General features: G+C 44.4%; 1 protein-coding gene across 27 annotated transcripts in view; it reads left to right on the forward strand.

The window, feature by feature from the left end:
- Nucleotides 1-21932, forward strand: part of nrxn3a (neurexin 3a) — a 430411-nt gene that overhangs the window by 121332 nt on the left and 287147 nt on the right. For all 27 annotated transcript variants that reach the window (XR_016488898.1, XR_016488894.1, XR_016488895.1 and 24 more), the window contains 3 exons: nt 4823-5116; nt 5313-5460; nt 6644-7027. Coding sequence is in view for 18 of the 27 variants with exons in the window: in XM_090210796.1 (XP_090066922.1) it covers nt 4823-5116; nt 5313-5460; nt 6644-7027 (826 nt within the window). In the remaining 9 variants the exon portion in view is untranslated. The remainder of the gene's footprint in view (nt 1-4822; nt 5117-5312; nt 5461-6643; nt 7028-21932) is intronic.

Genomic DNA, 21932 nt, shown 5'->3' on the forward strand with positions numbered 1-21932 from the left:
ATGGAGCTCTGCTGGCATATGGGACATTTTATTTAGCTTATTTTACTGGAATATTTCTGTGGGATAAACCCTCCTTGAGATGAATCATTTTATTGCCCAAGACAACAACAGTTATACCCTCTTGGAGTTATTATAGTCCAAATTTGGATTACTTACAAAGACATCAGTTCTGTATAACAGGTCATAGGGATGGAGAAAATATGATATTTTAGAGCAATGTCATGTTACTGTGATTCTTCGCTCGGATTCATCTCTACATTGAACTGTGTATTGACAGATAAGTCAGAACTTAATATCCACCATGCATGCACATCCCTCTGCATCCCACTATCTTTCTATACCCTTAATAGACAGACACTATGGTTCTGCCAACTCCTTAGTGAGAGAAACAGTCTGCCTCAGCAGTATTTTTACTGTCAGCCCTGGTTAGGAAATGACTGTAGGGACTTTGTCATGTCTGACTGCTTATAAAAACATACTGGGCATTAACTCACAGAAGCACTTCCATAACTTACACAAACTCAATTAGGATGTGGAGGCGTGAGCGGCACAACCACTTATCTTGTGTGTTTACGAGATAGAGGAGCGGAGACTGAATGAGACTCAGCGTCGTAGCCACGGTAATCTGCTCTCTGTCCCTATACAGTGCCTTGCGAAAGTATTCGGCCCCCTTGAACTTTGCGACCTTTTGCCACATTTCAGGCTTCAAACATAAAGATATAAAACTGTATTTTTTTGTGAAGAGTCAACAACAAGTGGGACACAATCATGAAGTGGAACGACATTTATTGGATATTTAAACTTTTTTAACAAATCAAAAACTGAAAAATTGGGCGTGCAAAATTATTCAGCCCCCTTAAGTTAATACTTTGTAGCGCCACCTTTTGCTGCGATTACAGCTGTAAGTCGCTCGGGGTATGTCTCTATCAGTTTTGCACATCGAGAGACTGTCATTTTTTCCCATTCCTCCTTGCAAAACAGCTCGAGCTCAGTGAGGTTGGATGGAGAGCATTTGTGAACAGCAGTTTTCAGTTCTTTCCACAGATTCTCGATTGGATTCAGGTCTGGACTTTGACTTGGCCATTCTAACACCGGGATATGTTTATTTTTGAACCATTCCATTGTAGATTTTGCTTTATGTTTTGGATCATTGTCTTGTTGGAAGACAAATCTCCGTCCCAGTCTCAGGTCTTTTGCAGACTCCATCAGGTTTTCTTCCAGAATGGTCCTGTATTTGGCTCCATCCATCTTCCCATCAATTTTAACCATCTTCCCTGTCCCTGCTGAAGAAAAGCAGGCCCAAACCATGATGCTGCCACCACCATGTTTGACAGTGGGGATGGTGTGTTCAGGGTGATGAGCTGTGTTGCTTTTACGCCAAACATAACGTTTTGCATTGTTGCCAAAAAGTTCAATTTTGGTTTCATCTGACCAGAGCACCTTCTTCCACATGTTTGGTGTGTCTCCCAGGTGGCTTGTGGCAAACTTTAAACAACACTTTTTATGGATATCTTTAAGAAATGGCTTTCTTCTTGCCACTCTTCCATAAAGGCCAGATTTGAACAATATACGACTGATTGTTGTCCTATGGACAGAGTCTCCCACCTCAGCTGTAGATCTCTGCAGTTCATCCAGAGTGATCATGGGCCTCTTGGCTGCATCTCTGATCAGTCTTTTCCTTGTATGAGCTGAAAGTTTAGAGGGACGGCCAGGTCTTGGTAGATTTGCAGTGGTCTGATACTCCTTCCATTTCAATATTATCGCTTGCACAGTGCTCCTTGGGATGTTTAAAGCTTGGGAAATCTTTTTGTATCCAAATCCGGCTTTAAACTTCTTCACAACAGTATCTCGGACCTGCCTGGTGCGTTCCTTGTTCTTCATGATGCTCTTTGCGCTTTTAACGGACCTCTGAGTCTATCACAGTGCATATGCATTTATACGGAGACTTGATTACACACAGGTGGATTGTATTTATCATCATTAGTCATTTAGGTCAACATTGGCTCATTCAGAGATCCTCACTGAACTTCTGGAGAGAGTTTGCTGCACTTAAAGTAAAGGGGCTGAATAATTTTGCACGCCCAATTTTTCAGTTTTTGATTTGTTAAAAAAGTTTGACATATCCAATAAATGTCGTTCCACTTCATGATTGTGTCCCACTTGTTGTTGATTCTTCACAAAAAAATACAGTTTTATATCTTTATGTTTGAAGCCTGAAATGTGGCAAAAGGTTGCAAAGTTCAAGGGGGCCGAATACTTTCGCAAGGCAATGTATGTTCCTCTGGAATGGGGACTGAGGGAGGGCAGCTAATTTGGACCAAGTTAAAGCCTTTAAGCTAACGTCGTCACAAAATGGCCACCGTTTACGGTCCTTAGTGTAGCTATTTCTGTTTGTTGACACACACACGCACACTGCTTAGGTTCTACTTAGGCAATCTAACGGTTAAGAGCGTTGGGCCAGTAACCGAAGGGTCTCTGGTCCAAATCCCTGAGGCGAGTAGGTGAAAAATCTGTTTATGTGCCCTTGAGCAAGGCAATTAACCGTAATTGCTCATGTAAGTTGCTCTGGATAAGAGTACTAAATATGATATGTAAATGTTAAGACTATTTTTAAAAGCATTATTCTAGTTCCTTGGGTGATACTGTACATTAATAGCTTTAATAGTCATTATTATTATTATTGGAACTAGCTGCCAATACAGTGTGTGTGTTTGCCTGGTGTTGCTAGGATGTTTGGTGTGTAAAACGGTAACCTCAGTGTGGTTTTGTTTAGGTAAAGCTTCCGCCCTAGGAGGATGGTATTCATGATCGCTGGGATAAACCCTCTAGATTCCGGAAAGGATGGAAGCATGGCTGGCTGGCTGGCAGGCAGGCAGGCAGGCAGGGATTTGACATCTCCGGGCCCTTGACCTCCTTTAGAGAGAGAGGAATAAGAAAGATAATCTCCTGGTCGGTGGGTCGGGTGGTGGGACGCGTCTCCTTCAGGCACCAGAGGGATGAGTTGATTTACTGTCAAATCTGCCGGATTATCAATAATCTCACACAGACCCCGATCTACTCACAGAGAGCTGTGTACTCACTCACGCACCCCGAGAGCGAGAGGTTGTTTGTGTGTGACCGGGCATGTTCGTTTGTGTGTGTGTGTGTGTGTGTGTGTGTGTGTGTGTGTGTGTGTGTGTGTGTGTGTGTGCGTGCGTGCAAAGGTGTGTTCGCATGTTCATACTTTGCTCAAAGTAGGCTACCCAAGAAAAAGAGAAGGGCTTCTGTTCTGCCCAGAGAACTACAAAAAATGCTTCAATTTTCCACTTGAGCAGATTTCAATTTACACACACATCCCCCTCTGTCTCTCTGTCCTCTGGGTTATTGACAGCATTAAGACTGCTGTGATAAAAGATTGGCCACTTAGTGGAACTCAGGCTTTGTTTTTCTCTGCTAAGGACACTCACTCACAGAATGGCAAGGTTGGCTATAGTGAACTGTCAGTGTTGTCACTGGTGGGTGTACCTCTCTGATGAAGGATCTAATGCCCAAATAGGTTGGTTTGTAGTTTATGAACAAACTTTTTCCTATTTAATTGAACCATGTTGCCCTCTAAGAGGGACTGGATATTTCTTAAGGGGGTGTGGTGCCTAGAATCATTGTGTTTATGTGTGGCAGACATACTGTGTCTAGGGCCAGAGCATTACATCAGCCTCTCAAAGCAGCCAAGGGCAGCCAGCTAGTCAATTCCCCTTTAAAACAGAGCTGGGCCACCACAACTGTGTGTGTGTGTGTGTGTGTGTGTGTGTGTGTGTGTGTGTGTGTGTGTGTGTGTGTGTGTGTGTGTGTGTGTGTGTGTGTGTGTGTGTGTGTGTGTGTGTGTGTGTGTGTGTGTGTGTGTGTGTGTGTGTGTGTGTATGGGCACTACTGCTCAGCTGTGAAGGTGCGTGCGCTCCTGCGTTCGCGTGTATGTCTCCCACCCTTTTGTGGAGCCATTAGCATTGCTATCAGGACGAGCAGACCCTGATGCATATGTCAGACCACTGAGAGTCAATTACCTCAGCCAGAGACAGCCATTGTGTTTGTCTGTGTGCCCTGGCCTATTGGTATTTAATACAGATATATTAATATAGCCGACTGACTGATCAACATGAACTTTACCTGCCAATTTTGGAGAGACCACACCACCCCGAAAGTCTGACATTAACAAACTGTTATCTTTGAGTGTTTTATTATACACTGACTATACAAAACATTATGAACACCTTCCTAATATTGAGTTGCACCCCCTTTTGCCCTCAGAACAGCCTCAATTCGTCGGGACATGGACTCTACAAGGTCTAGAAGCGTTCCATAGGGATGCCCATGTTGACTCCGATGAATCCCACGGTTGTGTCAAGTTGGTGGACCATTCTTGACACACACGGGAAACTGCAGCAGCTTTGCAGTTCTTCACTTAAACCAGCACCTACTACCATAACCCACTCAAAGGCACTTAAAACTTTTGTCTTGCCCATTCACCCTCTGAATGGCACACACACACACAACTCTTGTCTCAAGGCTTAAAAATACTTATTTAACCTGTCTCCTCATAGCTTTCACCTGGGTCCTGGTCAGTCTATTTCATGGAAAGAGTTCTTAGTGTTTTTAATGTTTTGTACACTCAGTGTATATTTGTTTAAATCCGTTAATGATAATGTGGTATTTGTATTTTTTTTACAGTGAAGGTAATGATGAAGACTGGATACAGAGGTTGATGTTAAAAGGTTTGCAATAACTTACTTGACCATACCTTGAAAATGACCACGACCTCTGTCTCCCTTCTACCAATCTCTCCGTCCAGGTGGTCTACAAAAACAACGATATCCGTCTGGAGCTCTCCCGTCTGGCCCGCATCGTAGACCCTAAGATGAAGATCCAGGGGGACGTGGTCTTCAAGTGTGAGAACGTGGCCACCCTGGACCCTATCTCCTTCGAGACCCCCGAGGCCTACATCAGCCTGCCCAAGTGGAACACCAAGAGAATGGGCTCCATCTCCTTTGACTTCAGGACCTCGGAACCCAACGGACTCATCCTGTTCACCCACGGCAAGCCCCAGGAACGCAAGGAGGCCCAACGCAGCCAGAAGAACACCAAGGTAAGCCAATGAATGATGAATGGATCAAACAAACAATTTACTTTAGCCTTTAGGTAAAGCTATGTCTAAAACTGTAAATAATCCAAGTAAGAAACAAAACATCTGCGTTCAAGGATCTTGGATGTATTTATCCTGTTTTGTAAAGATATGTGTTGTACCCCTATGATGAACTAAACACCTTGACGATCTCCCTCAGGTCGACTTCTTTGCGGTGGAGCTCCTGGATGGCAGTCTATTCCTACTGTTAGACATGGGCTCTGGGACCATCAAGGTCAAAGCCACCCAGAACAAGGTCAACGACGGGGCCTGGTACCACGTGGACATACAGAGGGATGGGCGTTCAGGTGAGTCCTCTTTACCCTCCTCTCCCACTCTCTACTCCCCTATCCCCATCTCTCTATCACTACCTTCTCTCACTCTCTCTGAGTGTGTGTGTGTGCCTGTGTGTGTTTGTGTGTGTGTGTTGTTGTATTGATGTGAGTGCAGCGTATCACTCTCTGCCCAGTGCTGGGCCTGTGAGGGTCTCATAGGGCAGACAGGCTGTTAGACAAGGCTGGGATGGCATGGCCAGGTGACTCACTGCAGCACATATTACTGCTATTGATCTACCACTGCCGCCATACACACATGGGCACACACACACACACATGGCTGCACACATACACGCACACACAGACGAACACAGAAGCACGTATGCGCACTGTTCAAGCTCTCCCATCGCACTCTGGATCTGAGTTAAGGACACACAGAGAGGCCACACACACTCTGCTGCTTGGCTTGAGACAGAAGCAGAGATAAGCCTGCCATACAGCAGTGTCTGCGCTGTCACTGTCTCTTCGTTCTCTCTCCCTCTCTTGTTCTATCCCTCTCTCCCTCTCTCCCTCTATCCCTCTCTCCCTCTCTCCCGGAGGTATACTATAGTCACAAAGCTCATATATCGTCCCTAAGCTGTGGGACTCTATTTGACAGCGAGAGCATCAGGGAACCCTGTGCCCTGTATCAATACCTTACACAGACAGTGGATTAACCGATACGTTATGCTATGCTCAACATCTTCAGCATCTCAAAGGCTGTCAGCCGTCAAAACTCTACCATCCTTGTGGATGAGTGTGGAAAAGTAAAGATACGCTGGCCTAGTAAAGCGAGGTGACAGCTACTGTAGCTAGCATAGTAACCTTTTTGAAAATCCTGTATTTATTGAGCACACAGATTCCAATTGGGCCCACATAGGCTAGAACAGGGGTATTCATTTCTGACCCTATGAGGTACGGAGCCTGCTGGTTTTCTCTTCTACCAGATAATTAGTTGCACCCACCTGGTGTCCCAGGTCGAAATCAGTCCCTGACGAGAGGGGGAAAATGCATTGGAACTGGCATTGAGATCCAGATTTGAGTTTGAGGAGGCTAGTTTGGAAACCCCTGTCCTACTGTGCGTGGGATCACTGTCTTATCTTACAATGATAGACATACAACGTAAAAATGTTCTATTTAATTCTGTGGTTTAAAGCCATCTCCTCACCCTCTCCAGGCACCATCTCAGTCAACAGCCGGCGCACCCCGTTCACAGCCAGCGGTGAGAGTGAGATCCTTGACCTGGAAGGAGACATGTACCTGGGGGGTCTACCCTCGGACCGTGCCAACCTCATTCTGCCCACCGAGCTGTGGACCGCCATGCTCAACTATGGCTACGTGGGCTGCGTGCGCGACCTCTTCATTGACGGGCGCAGTAAGGACATCCGACAGATCGCTGAGGCTCAGAACGGCGCCGGCATCAAGCCGTCGTGCAACAAGGTGGCGGGGAAACAGTGCGAGAGCTACCCGTGTAAGAACAGAGGCGTCTGCAAGGAAGGATGGAACCGGTTTATATGTGATTGTACCGGCACCGGGTACTGGTCACGCACCTGCGAGAGAGGTAGGTGGAAGCGATTGATTTGTGTGTTTTTCATGCGTGCTTGTGGGTGTGTGTTCTGACTGTGTACGGTGCATTCGTAAGTATTCAGACCCCTTGACTTTTTCCACATTTTGTTTACGTGACATACATAAAAAACTGAAATATTACATTTACATAAGTATTCACACCATTTACTCAGTACTTTGTTGAAGCATCTTTGGCAGCGATCTTTGATCGGGTTCAAGTCCGGACTCAAAGACTTATCCCGAAGCCACTCCTGCGTTGTCTTGGCTGTGTGCTCAGGGTCGTTTGAAGCTGAACCTTCATCCCAGTCTGAGGTCCTGTGTGTTCTGTAGCAGATTTTCATCAAGGATTTCTCTGTATGTTGCTCTGTTCATCTTTGCCTCAATCCTGACTAGTCTCCCAGTCTCTGCCGCTGAAAAACATCCTCACAGCATGATGCTGCAACTACCATGCTTCACCGTAGGGATGGTGCCAGGTTTCCTCCAGACGTGACGCTTGGCATTCAAGCCAAAGACTTCAATCTTGGTTTCATCAGACCAGAGAATCTTGTGCCTTTTTAACTGAGGGTTGGCTTCCGTCTTGCCACTCCACCATAAAGGCCTGATTGGTGGAGTGCTGCAGAGATGGATATCCTTCTGGAGGGTTCTCCCATCTCCACAGTGGATCTCTGGAGCTCTGTCAGAGTGATCATCAGGTTCTTGGTCACCTCCCTGTCCAAGGCCGTTCTTCCCCGATTGCTCAGTTTGACTGGGCAGCCAGCTCTAGAAGAGCCTTGGTGGTTCCAAACCTCTTCTATTTAAGATTGATTGAGTCCACTGTGTTCTTGGGGACCTTCATTGCTACAGACATTTTTTGGTACCCTTCCCCAGATCTGTGCCTCGACACAATGCTGTCTCGGAGCTCTATTGACAATTTCTTCGACCTCATGGCTTTGGCTTTTGCTCTGACATGCACTGTCAACTGTGGGACCTTATATTGACAGATGTGTGCCAAATCATGTCCAATGAATTGAGTTTACCACAGGTGGACTCCAATCAAGTTGTAGAAACACCTCAAGGATGATCAATGGAAACAGGGTGCACCTGAGCTCAATTTCGAGTCTCATAGCAAAGGGTCTGAATACTTTTATAAATAAGGTATTTCTGTTTTTTATTTAATGTATGTGCAAAACATGTGCTCTGTCATCATGGGGTATTGTGTGTAGATTGATTAGATTTTTATTTTAGAATAAGGCTTTAATGTAACAAAATTTGGAAAAAGGGAAGGGGTCTGAATACTTTCCGAATGCACTCTATGTGCGTGTGTGTGTTTTTCTTGTTTTGTTGTGTGGATTTGATTTACATTTACGCCATTTAGCAGACACTCTAATACAGAACGACTTACAGGAGCAATTAGGGTTAAGTGCCTTGCTTAAAGGCACATTGGCAGATTTTTCAGTTAGTCTGCTCATTTACTGTTTTCTTCCTGTGAAATGGTTTATTAAAACATTAGTGGGCCTTTGTCCATGCGCCACATGTCAGAGGGAGGTTAAGGCTCTAGAGGAGGTTGTGGTGATGGCTGTATTGTTGACACTGTTGAAAGATTAATGTGGTTTCTGCCCTTTTCCTGTGAACTTTACTCTGCCCAAGGCAATCCGGTTTTAAAGTTTCATGACCAGTTTCCAAATTGCATCGCTCCCCCCATTTTCCTTATTTTATTGTCAGGACTTGAGGGTGTTGCATGTGTTTCAATACAATGTTCCATCTCTTTCTCGCTCTCACCTTTATCAACTCCTATAGTTACTTGCTGTGTCAAGTCTCTGACCTCTCTGTCTCTCTCTCTCCCAATCACACAATCACAGCCAGAGGTTAAACAGTACAAACCCATTACTGGAGATAATATACCACAGTAATTCACTATACTGTAAACCTACTGCTTATTAATGGAAACACATACTTATCGATCCCCTCCACCCCCCCCCCCCCCTCCTTTTATCTCCCGCCGTTACAGACACATATTGTAATCAGGCCATCTTTGGCGCTATTCTTAGGGTCAACCCGCAAAGACCTGCACTTGTGAGGGAAAAACACTTATTGCAAACACCAGCGAAAGGGTTGGAATTACAGCTGTTTGGCCGTATCGATATCAATCACGGAATCTATTCATCTAACGTGGTGGTAGATGAAAGGTTCCGGAGGCTGTGTGGAACTGCCTGTTTACAAGGTCACCTGTATATGACACCTCTGAAAACGCACAGGATCAGTAGGTTTCTTTAAGTATGTGCTCCTATTGCAGTAGAATAGATCGGTGAAATGTATTCGGTACGGATCCATTCTGCATGGCCAACACTGAGAAATGAGAGGAGATGTCTGACGGATTGCTGTGCGAGGGGTATGTCTTTTAGAGGCATGTCTTTTTAGACCTTAGTTTACAAAATCTTGTGCAATATAAGCTGCTTTGAAGTATGTAGTTGGAATTCGCTTTTCTTCCGTAATGTTTTGGCACGGAACAAAGCACTCTGGTAATAAAGTTGAAGACAAGAGCATTTTGCTTCACTAATTTGATTAGAACAGAACGCATGACATGAAGGTACATTCCTGCGCTTCGATTATCTTTGTTGTGCACGTGTGTGTGTGTGTGTGTGTGTGTGTGTGTGTGTGTGTGTGTGTGTGTGTGTGTGTGTGTGTGTGTGTGTGTGTGTGTGTGTGTGTGTGTGTGTGTGATATCAGTGTGTGTGTTCAGTGTTGATGTTATGAATGGTTATGGGTAGGCAGCCTGTGCTAGAGCTTTATGTCACAGCCGGCTGGCTACAGCCTTGGAGTTAATGGCTGTTGACTCAGGCACTGTAAAGGTCACCGAACCCAGGCCCTGGGAGAGAGAGGCCATGGCCAGGACCCCATGGCTCCATCACAGTGCCATGCACACAGCCAAGCACACACATTGACGCACATGGACACACGCTCCTACGCACGCACACACACACATATGGACTCACGCATTCATACACATGCACACACACACTCTTCTCCCCCAGTTTGTCAGATAGCGATAGTGATGTATGTTATTACTCATGCATGGAGAAGTCCTGGGGTTAGAGAAAAGTATCTTATTTCAATGGGTTTCAACAGATTCCAGGAGATTTCCTATGGATTGATCAAAAGCATGCCTGAAAACCAATTAATGCATTTGACAAATTATTCCAGACGCTTTTACCATATCTAATAACGGCTTGGAGATAACATCTTTATCCAGCTCCGTTCCACTATTCATCCTCCAGTTTCAGTTTAATCTCATTTTGACTTTGGAGGAAAACTTTGTGTGTGAGAGAGAGGGAGAGGGGTGGGAGGGAAAGAGAGGCAGAGAGAGAGAGGGAAAGCGAGAGAGAGGTCAATCAGATATGAAAGCTAACTGTTCACCTCTAATCAGTGTGTAAGGGATATTGGTCTATTGAAATACGAACATAAAGAAATGAGAAATGCAGGGAGGTCTGTATGAGTCAGTTTATTAACATAATATTATTTTCAGTCATTTCAGGTTAGAAACAATATTGAAATACTCTGTCTTTTCTCTCCTTAGCTGTCCAGTGAGTACTCTCCCTTTTCTAGTAATACATGTCTTAATTGTGAAGGTAAATTATGCAATGTAACTTGTTTACTGAAGCTTCCATTGTCATGACAGCATGCACACACACTTACGTACACACACACACCATCCCTCCACTCTACAGGGCTACCATTTGTCAGATGATTATCAGATCGGACAGAGGTTATGACACCTCAAGGTCCGACTGAAGTAATGACCCCTGCCACAGCTTCCTGTTTCCTGTTTTGTCAAATCGTTGGCTACACCAGGGTGAGGGATATGCTGACCAGCAGGCTGACACGTTGTCAGTTTACACAAAATATGTTTGTTGTTTTTCATTGTATTATCTCCCATATGTATTTTTCTCTATAAACCTCTCTCTACCAAAACATTCTACTTAGCACTGTCCTTTTCCTAACAGCTAACAACCATGTCACTGCATAGAAGGCCTACCTGAAGGCTGACCAAACTTCTTCACTGTAGTTACTCTTACCCAAAATCTCACGGTTTAGATAGACTTTCAAGGTCTGAATATTCTGGGTTATTTTGCTTGATTTTAAAAAAAAAACGACCAACAGAAGGTTGTGTCTATGCTTTTAAAGTATCTTGGTTCTGGTTAGTTTATAGAGGATCATGTATCTCTGACGGATCCTGCAGTTTGAACAAAAATATATACACAACTTGCAGCAATTTCAACAATTTTACTGAGTTACAGTTCATATAAGGAAATCAGTCAATTGAAATAAATTAATTAGGCCCTAATCTATGGATTTCACATGACTGGGCAGGGGTGCAGCCACCCACTGGAGAGCCAGGCCCAGCCAATCAGAATGTGTTTTTCCCCTGCAAAAGGGCTTTATTTCAGACAGAAATAATCCTCAGTAGGGCCTCCTGAGTGGCACAGTGGTCTAAGGCACTGCATCGCAGTGCTAGCTGTGCCACTAGAGAGGCTCTGTCGCAGCCGGCCGTGACCGGGAGACCCATGGGGCGGCGCACAATTGGCCCAGCGCCGTCCGGGTTAGGGAGGGTTTGGCCGGCAGGAATGTCCTTGTCCCATCGCGCACTAGCGACTCCTGTGGTGGGCTGGGCACAGTGCACGCTGACATGGTCGCCAGGTGTGCAGTGTTTCCTCCGACACATTGGTGCGGCTGGCTTCCGGGTTAAGTTGGCATTGTGTCAAGAAGCAGTGCGGCTTGGTTGGGTTGTGTTTCGGAGGACCCACGGCTCTCGACCTTTGCCTCTCCCGAGTCCGTACGGGAGTTGCAGCTTTGAGACAAGACTGTAACTACCAATTGGATACCACGAAATTGGAGAGAAAAATGGGAGAATTTTTTTTTTTAAATTAATTAATTAATGCTCCTCGGTGTCATCAGCTATCTGGTTGGCTAGTTTCAGATGATCCAGGTGAAGAAGCCAGATGTGGAGGTCCTGGGCTGGCGTGGTTACATGTGGTCTCTGGTTGGATGTACAGCCAAATTCTCTAAAATGACATTGAAGGCGGCTTATAGTAGAGAAATTAACATTCAAATATCTGGCAACAACTCTGGTGGACATTCCTACAGACAGCATGCCAATTACATACTCCCTCAAAACTTGAGACATCTGTGGAAATGTGTTGTGTGACAAAACTGCACATTTTAGAGTGGCCAGTTAATTTCCCCAGCACAAGGTGCACATGTGGAATGATCATGCTGTTTAGTCAGCTTCTTGATATGCCACAACTGTCAGGTGGCTGAATTATCTTGGCAAAGGTGAAATGCTCACTAACAGGAATAGAAACAAATTTGTGCACAAATGTTCTCCCGAGTTAGAAGAGAGAATGTCCACTGCAGAGGGAGGGAGTGACAAAGAGAAGAGGGCAAATATTTAAATAAATTGATTTGGTTTGAGTTGAGGTAAAGTGATGACTGCGGTTGAGTTGAAATTGCTATAGGAGACACATCCAACGCTCAAGACTGTTCTCGCTCTGTCTTTATTTCTCTCTCTTGCTCTTTCCCACCATCTCCGCCTCTTTCTCTGTATTTATGTTGCTCCATCCTGCTCTTCAACTCTCTTTCTCTCTCCATCTCGTTCTGTGTCTCTATGCCTTTTTCTATCTCTCACTCGCTCTCTCTGTTTCTCTCTCTGCTTCGTCTGTTCATCCCCTCAGCTCTGTTTCAGTGACTAGAGCAGGCTAGTCGATATGTGATAAGTGAAGAGGTAATCCCTGTCCTCCTCTATTCCTCCTCTACCCCCCCCCCCCCTCTCTCCTTTTTTTAGCATCTACAGTAATTCAGTGTCAAGGTTATTTTCTGATGTATTACATAGACCTATTATCAGGCAACGATAATAGTGTGTGTGTGTGTGAGAGAGAGCGATCATGTGGGTATGTCAATATGGGTGTGACTGGGGGTGTTGTGTATTGTTATTTGTGGCTCCAAAGATTCCCACACAGCTGATGTGTGTGTAGGACACAAACAGGGCAGTCTCTTCATTGTAGAGTGGGTAAAATACTGCTTCGTCAATGTGTATCGACCCTGTAAAAGGAAATGGACCTGCCCAAGAGAGAGAAACATGCCACACATAAATCTGGGTCTGTGACGCACACACACAGGCGCAAGGATGCACACAGACACGCACACACACACATGCATGAACGCACATGCAGACACATTGACGAGCTTCCTTTACCAGTTTAGGGCCATAATAGACCTAGCAACCTTGGCATGTTTGTTTTAATACTGGTTGGATACAGGTTTATTTCTGGGGGCTGAAGACGTATACAGGTTTATTTCTGGTGGCTGAAGAAGTCTTGTGCAGTGTTATTCCAGTCTCCCTAATCCTGCCTTTGTGTGTGTGTGTGTGTGTGTGTGTGTGTGTGTGTGTGTGTGTGTGTGTGTGTGTGTGTGTGTGTGTGTGTCTGTGTGTGTGTGTGTGTGTGTGTGTGTGTGTGTGTGTGTGTGTGTGTGTGTGTGTGTGTAGCTGAATGTGTGTTTCGGAGCCAGTCCTCCAGTTCGTTACATAAACACCACAAATTCCTCTGTGTTGCCCGGGGAACGGGAGCGTGTGGGGGAGGATGCGCCTCTCTCCATCCCTCCCTTCATCCCCTAAACATCTCCCTTCATGCCCTCTAAATGTCTTCCTCCCATTCCTTTATCCAGTCTTTTATCGTCTCCTCTGCCCATTCCAGTGTCTTCACTGCTCTTTCTTCTCTGTTTCCGTCTCCTCATCCCTCTCTCTCCAGCTCTCTTCCTCTCCCTCTCCAGGGTTCGACAGAAACATTCCTCACCTCTTTCAGTTGGTGGCACCAACACATGATTTGGTCACACACATTTTTTTTTTTGGGGGGGGGGGGGTGTCTCATAATGTCTCATCATTCCATACATAACCAGGCAAATAATGACTAGCCAACATTAGCATGCCCTTGTGTTTTTACACTGAGCTTGATAGATGTACCGTAACAGCAAAGAAAAGAGACTGTTAAACATAAAGTGCAGACATGGATTTATTGCAGATTTCAAATTGCCATGTGTTTTTTTTCTGCAAAATCCTCTAGAGGGCAGAATTAGAAAAATAACTATACTTGAAACCAAAATGACAGCATGATTTCCCTGTTTTTTTCTCTTCAGGTTTTGTCTGTCAAAATCACAAATTGTCATAGAAAAACAAAAAAAAATGTGATGTCTGTGCCAACAACAAAGCTTAAACCACATTAGGGGACCATTTCTAAGGTCTGGAAAAATTTAGTAATTTAGTAATTTAGATTTGTTTTTTGTGTAGTTACCCTTTAATTCAGATGAACACCAGCCAGACTAGTGTTTAGCTTGCAGTGTTTCTGTAGTGTAGAGCACTTGTGAGGGAGTTATCAAAACAAATGGCCTCTGGATTTATGCAAATAATCATGATTCCCCCAGAGAAGACATGGCGCCGCCAGAGATGGTCACCTCGCTTTGCGTTCTTAGGAAACTATGCAGTATTTTGTTTTGATCACCTACAGCCTACCTGACACCCTAGACCCACTCCAATTTGCTTACCGCCCCAAAGGTCCACTGACGATGCAATCTCCATCACACTGCACACTGCCTTATCCCATCTGAACACAAGGAATATCTATGTAAGAATGCTGTTCATTGACTACAACTCAAAACTTAACACCATAGTACCCTCCAAACCCGTCATTAAGCTTGAGACCCTGGGTCTCGACCCCGCCCTGTGCAACTGGGTCCTGGACTATCTGACGGGCCGCCCCCAGGTGGTGAGGGTAGGAAACAACATCTCCAACCTGCTGATCCTCAACACTGGGGCCCTGCAAGGGTGCATTCTCACCCCTCACTGTTCACCAATGACAGCGTGGCCATGCACGCCTCCAACTCAATCATCAAGTTTGCAGACGACACTACAGTGGTAGGCTTGATTACCAACAACGATGAGACGGCCTACAGGGAGGAGGTGAGGGCCCTCGGCGTGTGGTGTCAGGAAAATAACCTCACACTCAACATCAACAAAACAAAGGATATAGGGGCCTCCCGGGTGGCGCAGTGGTTAAGGGCGCTGTACTGCAGCGCCAGCTGTGCCATCAGAGTCCCTGGGTTCGCGCCCAGGCTCTATCGTAACCGGCCACGACCGGGAGGTCCGTGGGGCGACGCACAATTGGCCTAGCGTCGTCCGGGTTAGGGAGGGATTGGTCGGTAGGGGTGTCCTTGTCTCATCGCGCACCAGCGACTCCTGTGGCGGGCTGGGCGCAGTGTGCGCTAACCAAGGTGGCCAGGTGCACGGTGTTTCCTCCGACGCATTGGTGCGGCTGGCTTCCGGGTTGGATGCGTGCTGTGTTAAGAAGCAGTGCGGCTTGGTTGGGTTGTGTATCGGAGGACGCATGACTTTCAACCTTCGTCTCTCCCGAGCCCGTACGGGAGTTGTAGCGATGAGACAAGATAGTAGCTACTACAACAATTGGATACCACGAAATTGGGGAGAAAAAGGGGTCAAATTTAAATAAAAAAAGGATATGATCATGGACTTCAGGAAACAGCAGAGGGAGCACCCCCCTATCCACATCGACGGGACAGTGGTGGAGAAGGTGGAAAGTTTCATGGCCTACACATCACGGACAAACTGAATTGGTCCACCCACACAGACAGCGTGGTGAAGAATGCGCAACAGCGCTTCTTCAACCTCAGGAGGCTGAAGAAATTTGGCTTGTCACCAAAAACACTCACAAACTTTTACAGATGCACAATCGAGAGCGTCCTGTCGGGCTGTATCACCGCCTGGTACGGCAACTGCTCCGCCCACAACCGTAAGGCTCTCCAGAAGGTAATGAGGTCTGCACAACGCAAACTACCTGCCCTCCAGGACACCTACACTACCCAATGTCACAGGAAGGCAAAAAGGATCAAGGACAACAACCACCCGAGCCACTGCCTGTTCACCCTGTTATCATCCAGAAGGTGAGGTCAGTACAGGTGCATCAAAGCTGGAACCAAGAGACTGAAAAACAGCTTCTATCTCAAGGCCATCAGACTGTTAAACAGCCATCACTAACATTGAGTCGCTGCTGCCAACATACTGAATCAAGTCTTTAGCCTCTTTAATAATAAAAAATTGGATGTAATAAATGTATCACTAGTCACTTTAAACAATGCCACTTCATATAAAGTTTACATACTCTACATTACTCATCTCATATGTATTATACTATACTCTATACCATCTACTGCATCGTGCCTACGCCGCACGGCATTCGCTCATCCATTTATTTAAATGTACATATTCTTATTAATTCATTTACACTTGTGTGTATAAGGTAGTTGTTGTGAAATTGTTAGATTACTCGTTAGATATTACTGCACGGTCAGAACTAGAAGCATAAGCATTTCGCTACACTCGCATTAACATCTGCTAAACATGTGTATGTGACCAATAAAATTTGATTTGATTTGAGATAGGCATAGGCTACTTTGTACAGTAGTACATTTGCAAGTAGTAGATTACACAGGGCCAGTGCCATCCAACTGAAAGTTACTGGCCCAAATGAGTAAAATACTTTCCCGTCAGATCTGACGGGAAAGCCAATGATGCGTGCATAATTTCAATAGCAGGTGATTTCATTTGCGGCCTGAGCAAGTAGCCTATACAGGGTTCATATAGACATTGGCAAGTCAAATGCAAGTACTTTCAGGGACTTTTTCAAGCACTTAATTGTCATTTTCAAGGACTTAAATGTTATATGTAATTGTTGTAATGGCCTGTAAGGGGGGGGGGGGGGGGGACGTGTGCATTACCACTTTAAGAATAATGTATTTGTTTACAGAACTACGTAATGAGATTTATGCATTGACATTCACATAATTTTTACATTTACATGATTTCATTCAAATATGTCAGAATAATGTGGGGTGTTGCCTGACTAAATAAACATCATGCTCCTGACACAAATTCAGTCCGTCCATTTGGTAGCTAGTCAGTCTCGCCATTTGAGATGTCGAAGAGTTGTTAATGGATTTTTGTATCATGTTTTCAAACGAGACAGAGAGCAGAAACAGGGATCCTTTGTAATGGAACGCATTGTATGGAAAACCAAGATGAAGGCAAAAGTCGATGTTATAACCGCTCATGATTTTACACAACAAGCACAGCAGATTCTCGTAACACCCTTCAATTGAAACGGCCGGTAACAAACGAAAGCGACTACATCGCTCATAAAAACTGATTAGAAATGAAATCACAGAATCATTATATTGGAGCAGTAGAACTTCTACATTGGCTACCATAACTTTTTTTTTTTTACTTTTCAAAGACCAAATAGCCTAGAGGAAATGTCTGATTTTCAAGGTAGCCTATTCCACGATGCCTGAATTTTGCATTGCAAATATTCATCCAAGACTTTGAACGTTTTAAATACCTGGTTTGCGTACCCATTCTTGCCTTTGTATATACTGGTAGATACCATAATTTGGAACATCTTCCCTATGGTTTTCCCAACCCTACCGCTCTCGGTCTTCGGATAAACTGCTCCATAAAACAACCAGTTGTTTGAGAGCTGCGCTCTCTCTCTGCCCAGCAGATTATCTATAAACTACAGGCCTGTGTGTGCTAAATAATTAATTATAAAGCCTAGATTAAAAATAGCATTATTTCTTAAGTAATAATACAGGCCGAGTGGTGTAGACCACCACAGCCATGATACAATGATGTAACACATGTCCTCAGGTGTATTATTGCTTTTATACAACGGGCTACCAGCATAAAAAAGGTAGATTATTTCCAAAACGATAAATTTTTAAACAAAACATGACGCTACATTCACTAAACACTGGTTGTCAAGTGACATTTTAGGCGTTCTCTGGTCGTTAGTTATTTTTGTATTGACTGCCATGTAAAGCAAAACTGCCCAAACGCTGGTTGATAGTTCCAGAACCTTGGTTTCTAGGGACGCTGTCCCTGGTTTTGAAAACAGCGCACGTCTGGTTTATGCATAGTAAAATTTTATGTCGTTTCGAAACGTTGTATGGGTGCACTGTCCATGGTTCAGAATAGAAACCACAATGACCATTTTTTCCCCGGATGGTCACAGCATCAACAGCTTTTTAATTTGTGATACACATTGAACCGCACATTTCATTCCAGTGTGCAATTAGTGAAGTAGCTGTCTAACGCCGGGGTCTCAAGCACAGCTGGGCGCCATTTCTCAGGAACAAATGTTGTCGCACGCAGCTGTTAGAATGTTAACCCATCTCCTCCTGTTTTCCGTGGACGGCTTCCAATAGCTCCTAAGAGAGCTTTCAGCCCTGCGCCCGCTCACACTCATTGTCTCTCTGGCCTACAGACCTGCATCGGAGAGCTGCTGGATTGTCGTCATCCGGATGCAGTGGTTGGTATACCTACGGGATGTGCCAGCCTCATAGAGAGCGAGCGAGCGGGAGATTAATAAAGATAATAGACAACGATTCTATTCATGTTTATTCTATTCATATACTATATAGCAGCCTTGCTATTTGAACAAAATGTTATACCTTGCACAGACGGGGCAGCATTGATGAAAGGGTTTTGAGTGCCATTGGCTCCATGGTATACCACACGTTGTCATCATCAGAGAGCTTTCCTCTGGGATGAAGATAAAAGACTGGGGCATGTTCGGGTAACCCGTTGTATAAAAAAAATGTTTTCCACTGGCCCAAGCAGGCCACTTACAGGGACGATATGATCGACTGGCCCGGAGGGTTTCCAAAACCTCACCCTTTATGTCGAGCCCTTGACACACACAGACAGGGGCATTCCCATGCAGTTGTTGCCTCTTCAAAAAGTGTGTTTATTTTTGCTTAATTGCACGTTACTGTTTGAGCTGACTGTTTTTTTTTGTGTATCCCCAGGACAGAGTAGCTATATCTGGTAAGACAAGGGGCAGGGCTGTGTGTCTATTTGTCAATAACTGCTGTTACGTGTTAAAAGTCTCAAAGGCATTGCTCGCCTGAGGTAGAGTACCTCATTATAAGCTATAGTTCCACAATATCTACCAAGAGAGTTCTCATCTATATTATGTGTAGCCATCTATATACCACCACAAACCAATGCTGGCACTAGACTGGACTCAACAAGCTGTATAAGGCCATAAGCATTAAAGAAAATGCTCGTCCAGAAGCGGCGCTCCTAGTGGCCGGGGACTTTAATGCAGGCAAACTGAAATCTGTTTTACCTCATTTCTACCAGCATGTCAAATTCTATACCACCTTTACACCACACACAGAGAAGCATACAATGCTCTCCCTCACCCTCCATTTGGCAAATCTGACCTTAACTCTACCCTCCTGATTCCTGCTTACAAGCAAACTCTAAAACAGGAAGTACCAGTGACTCTACAAAGGGAAACCCAGCCGTGAGCTGCCCAGTGACGCGAGCCTACCCGATGAGCTAAATGCATTTCATGCTCGCAACGAGGCAAGCAAAACTGAAGCATGCATGAGAGCACCAGCTGTTCCAGACGACTGTCTGGTCACACTCTCCGTAGCCGATGTGAGCAAACAGGTCAACATTCACAAGGATGCGGGGCCATGGATTACCGGGGCGTGTACTCGGAGCATGCACGGACCAACTGGCAAATGTCATCACTGGCATTTTCAATCTCTCCCTGACCGAGTCTGTAATACCCACATGTTTCAAGCAGACAACAATAAAAATAAATATGCCATCTCGCAAGCTTAGCCTTTTGTAAACAACACTGTCATCTCAGATTTTCAAAATATGCTTCTCAACCATAGGAAAACAATAATTTGTGTAAAAGTAGCTAGCTAGCGTAGCATTTAGCGTTAGCATTAGCGTTAGCATCCAGCACGCAACATTTCAACAAAAACATAAAAGCCTTCAAATAAAATCATTTACCTTTGAAGAACTTCTGATGTTTTCAATGAGGATACTCTCAGTTAGATGGCAGATGCTCAGTTTTTCCAAAAAGATCTTTGTGTATTAGAAATAGCTCCGTTTTATACATCACATTTGGCTACCAAAAAAAAACGAAAATTCAGTCCTCAAAACGCAAACTTTTTTCCAAATTAACTCCATAATATCGACTGAAAACATGGCAAACGTTGTTTAGAATCAATCATCAAGGTGTTTTTCACATATCTCTTCATTGATATATCGTTCTTGGACACATGGTTTCTCCCCTATATCAAATGGAAAAGTACAAGCAGCTGGCAATTGCGCACCGAATTCCACGCAGGACACCAGGCGGACACTTGGAAAATGTAGTCTCTTATGGTCAATCTTCCAATGATATGCCTACAAATACGTCACAATGCTGCTAAGACCTTGGGCGAACGACAGAAAGTGTAGGCTCATTCCTTGCGCAATCACAGCCATATAAGGAGACAATGGAAAACAGAGCTTCAGAAATTTTGCTAATTTCCTGGTTGATGCATCATCTTGGTTTCGCCTGTAGAATGAGTTCTGGGGCACTTACAGACAAAATCTTTGCAGATTCTGAAACTTCAGAGTGTTTTCTTTCCAAAACTCAAGAATATGCATAGTCGAGCATCTTTTCGTGACAAAATATCGCGCTTAAAACGGGAACGTTTTTTATCCAAAAATGAAATAGCGCCCCTAGAGATCTAACAGGTTAAATTCTTGTTCATCTAACTGCACTGTCCAATTTACAGTAGCTATTACAGTGAAATAATACCATGCTATTGTTTGAGGAGAGTGCACAATTTTGAACATAAAAAGTTATTAATAAACAAATTAGGCATATTTGGGCGGTCTTGATACAACATTTTGAACATAAATGCCATGGTTCATTGGACCAGTCTAAAACTTTGCACCTAGGCTGAAATAATACTGGAATAATACATTATGGCCTTTCTCTTGCATTTCAAAGATGATGGAACAAAGAAAATACAAAATAACGTTTTTTTTCTTCTTTGTATTATCTTTTACCAGATCTATTGTGTGTTATTCTCCTACATTCACATTTCCACAAACTTCAAAGTGTTTCCTTTCAAATTGTACCAAGATATGCATATCCTTGCTTCAGGGCCTGACACCCAAATCTAACTGCCTTGTCATTTCAGGTGAAGAAAATGGGCGGATCCTTAAAAACTGCTCCAGCTCCTTCAAGTAGGATGGGTTCCGCTGGCGTACAGCAATCTTTAAGTCATACCACATATTCTCAATTGGATTGTGGTCTGGGCTTTGACTAGGCCATTCCAAGACATGCTTAGGGCCATTGTCCTGTTGAAAGGTGAACCTTCGTCCAAGTCTCAAATCTCAGGAAGACTGAAATAGGTTTCCCTCAAGAATTACCTTGTATTTAGCGCCATCCATCATTCCTTCAATTCTGACCAGTTTCCCAGTCCCTGCCAATGAAAAGAATCCCCACAGCATAATGCTGCCACCACCATGTTTCACTGGGATAAGGTTCTCGGTGTGATGAGAGGTGTTGGGTTTGCGCCAGCCATAACGTTTTCCTTGATGGCAAAAAAGCTAAATCTTAGTCTCATCTGACCAAAGTACCTTCTTCCATATGTTTGGGGAGTCTCCCACGTGCTTTTTGGCGAACACCAAACGTGTTTGCTTATTTATTTTCTTTAATTAAGCAATGGCTTTTTTTCTGGCCACTTTTCCATAAAGCCCCGCTCAGTGGAGTGTACGGCTTAAAGTGGTCCTATGGACAGATACTCTAATCTTCGCTGTGGAGCTTTGCAGCTCCTTCAGGGTTATCTTTGGTCTCTTTGTTGCCTCTCTGATTAATGCCCTCCTTGCCTGGTCTGTGGGTTTTGGTGGGCGGCCCTCTCTTGGCAGGTTTGTTGGGGTGTCATATTCTTTCCATTTTTTTATCATGGATTTAAAGTTTCAAATATTTTTTTAGAAC

Source organism: Oncorhynchus mykiss, chromosome 19 (genome assembly GCF_057628025.1).
Source record: "Oncorhynchus mykiss isolate SJ-2025 chromosome 19, ASM5762802v1, whole genome shotgun sequence".
Classification (NCBI taxonomy): Eukaryota; Metazoa; Chordata; class Actinopteri; order Salmoniformes; family Salmonidae; genus Oncorhynchus; species Oncorhynchus mykiss.